General features: G+C 34.6%; 1 protein-coding gene across 1 annotated transcript in view; it reads left to right on the forward strand.

Annotated features, from left to right (window-relative positions):
- The first annotated feature begins 573 nt into the window (after positions 1-573).
- The window catches only part of LOC107665186 (mitoferrin-1-like), a 7,314-nt gene continuing 5,901 nt past the window's right edge, over positions 574-1,986 (forward strand). Inside the window, exons 1-2 of the mRNA XM_016455967.1 lie at positions 574-622; positions 1,531-1,587. Of these exons, the coding sequence (XP_016311453.1) occupies positions 574-622; positions 1,531-1,587 (106 nt within the window). The remainder of the gene's footprint in view (positions 623-1,530; positions 1,588-1,986) is intronic.

The following is a 1,986-nucleotide window of genomic DNA, read 5'->3' on the forward strand; positions in this document are numbered from 1 at the left end:
ACATGCTGAGAATGCTAACCTAACATATAAGTATATAAACCATAAATGTTTAAGAATCACTTGGGCTACCTCTGGGCGATTCATGATCAGGTAGATCTTGAACCGCACGCTTACGCCAGAAAACTACTAATTGGCCAAAATGCTTCATTTGACTTTTCGGAGATCATCTACTCTTCCCTGTGGCTTACCTCTGACCTACTTTCTATACGATCAGAATTTCTATGTATTGAATTTGATGTTCAGAATTTCCTCTTCATCTTGAAAACTTGAAGCTGTATTTTTAAAAACTGGATATTTGCAGTCTAAGATTTCAGAACAAAAAATTTGCTGTTTGAAAATACATGTTTTTAAAACTCTGCCATAAAAATATTCAGTTGTGTTAAATTTCAAATGTTTAATATTCAAGTTTTAAAAAATCCAATTCAGAACTATGTTAAATGCCACATAATATTCAGTTTTGTTAAATGACACTTGTCAATAATTCAAATTTACACAATACAAATTCAATTAGTTTTGTCATATTATAAGCTCCATACACAAGCGGAAGCAAGTTTTCGTCATTTTTCGCGCAAAATGGTTCAAGCCCAACTTTTGAAATTCTTTAAAAAGAAGACAACTGAAGGTATGATTTTTCCTTGATTAGAATTTAAAGACATACCCCTGACATTTACTGTGCTGTGTGTGTGACTGTGAGGGATTGAGAGATATTAGAGCTGATGTTATCCAGTCATCGACTTTGCAAAAACCAAACAAAAACATGTCTTGAGTCCAAAATCATTCACTGCGCGATGAAGCTTGTTAGAATGCAGTTAGAATGCCCTTATAATTCAAGCAATGAAAGAAAAAATACCCATGTATGAGTTTTTATATTCATTGCACAAGCCATGTACTTTTCTAAATATCAGCACTTGTGCGCCAGCACAAATGTGCTATTAATTGTATACAACAGTGCAGAGCAACACAGTGTTTTGTTCCTTGAAGTTCCTTGAATGAATCAGTTTTTGAACGAATCGAGTGAGCCAGTGATTCAGCGGCTCATTCAGATGGACTCACTTGTTTAGTTTCTAATTGAATCAGCGGTTTTGAACGAATCGTTTGATTTGAATGATTCAATAAATAATTTATTAAAACAGGGACTTGCTGCCACCTACTGGCGATTTTATTATCATCATTATCCATGACAGGCCTAAACACATTCAGCATGCAAAATATTGTTTAATTATCAATATTGACCAAAATTCCTCAATTTCAGGCCCCAGAAGGGAGAAAAGCTTATAAATAATAGTTCATCTAATAAGGCTAATTTTTCATTAAATAAAAACCTTTTTTAAAAATTAGACAAATTATTATGTAAAATTAGTTACCCCTGTCCATTGTGCCGTCGTTTTGAGGATAAGGAATGGAAAGCGGAGCGCCCCTTTGTCTGTTGTACATTGTAAATGTAGCATATGAGTTTCTGTTCTGTTTTTTTCAACATGTTGTGACTTGATATGGTGATGTACATAATTTTTCTTCTCTTTTCCACTTCAGGTGTGGCGGGAAGTGTTGCCACTGTCCTCCACGATGCTATCATGAACCCAGCAGAAGGTAATCTTCTACAGTCAATAATGAACCTTATATTTTAATACTGTTATAAGTAGTGATCGACCGATATTGATATTTTATAACCGATACCGATACCAATTATTTGCATGTTTATGTGCCCGGGCAGGTAATTTTAATTTGTTAGACTATTTTATCTACAGCTCGTTAGAGGTAGAATTCTTTAGTGAAATAAAGATGATATTTATTTAAATTAATTCGAATTAATTAAGGAGAGAGAGAGAGACCGAACGAACGCATGCACCCACGTGCGAGCGAGCGATTGTGAAGCATTGCAAACAAGCTTGTCGGTGTAATTACAAATTATATCACCTCATTGCTAAGAAATATATGTAGCTTTTAGCTGTTGTATTTTCAAAATTCACGGGGCGGGGGTTGAAAACC

The sequence above is a fragment of the Sinocyclocheilus anshuiensis genome, unplaced genomic scaffold, assembly GCF_001515605.1.
Source record: "Sinocyclocheilus anshuiensis isolate Anshui unplaced genomic scaffold, SAMN03320099.WGS_v1.1 scaffold691, whole genome shotgun sequence".
NCBI classification, from domain to species: domain Eukaryota; kingdom Metazoa; phylum Chordata; class Actinopteri; order Cypriniformes; family Cyprinidae; genus Sinocyclocheilus; species Sinocyclocheilus anshuiensis.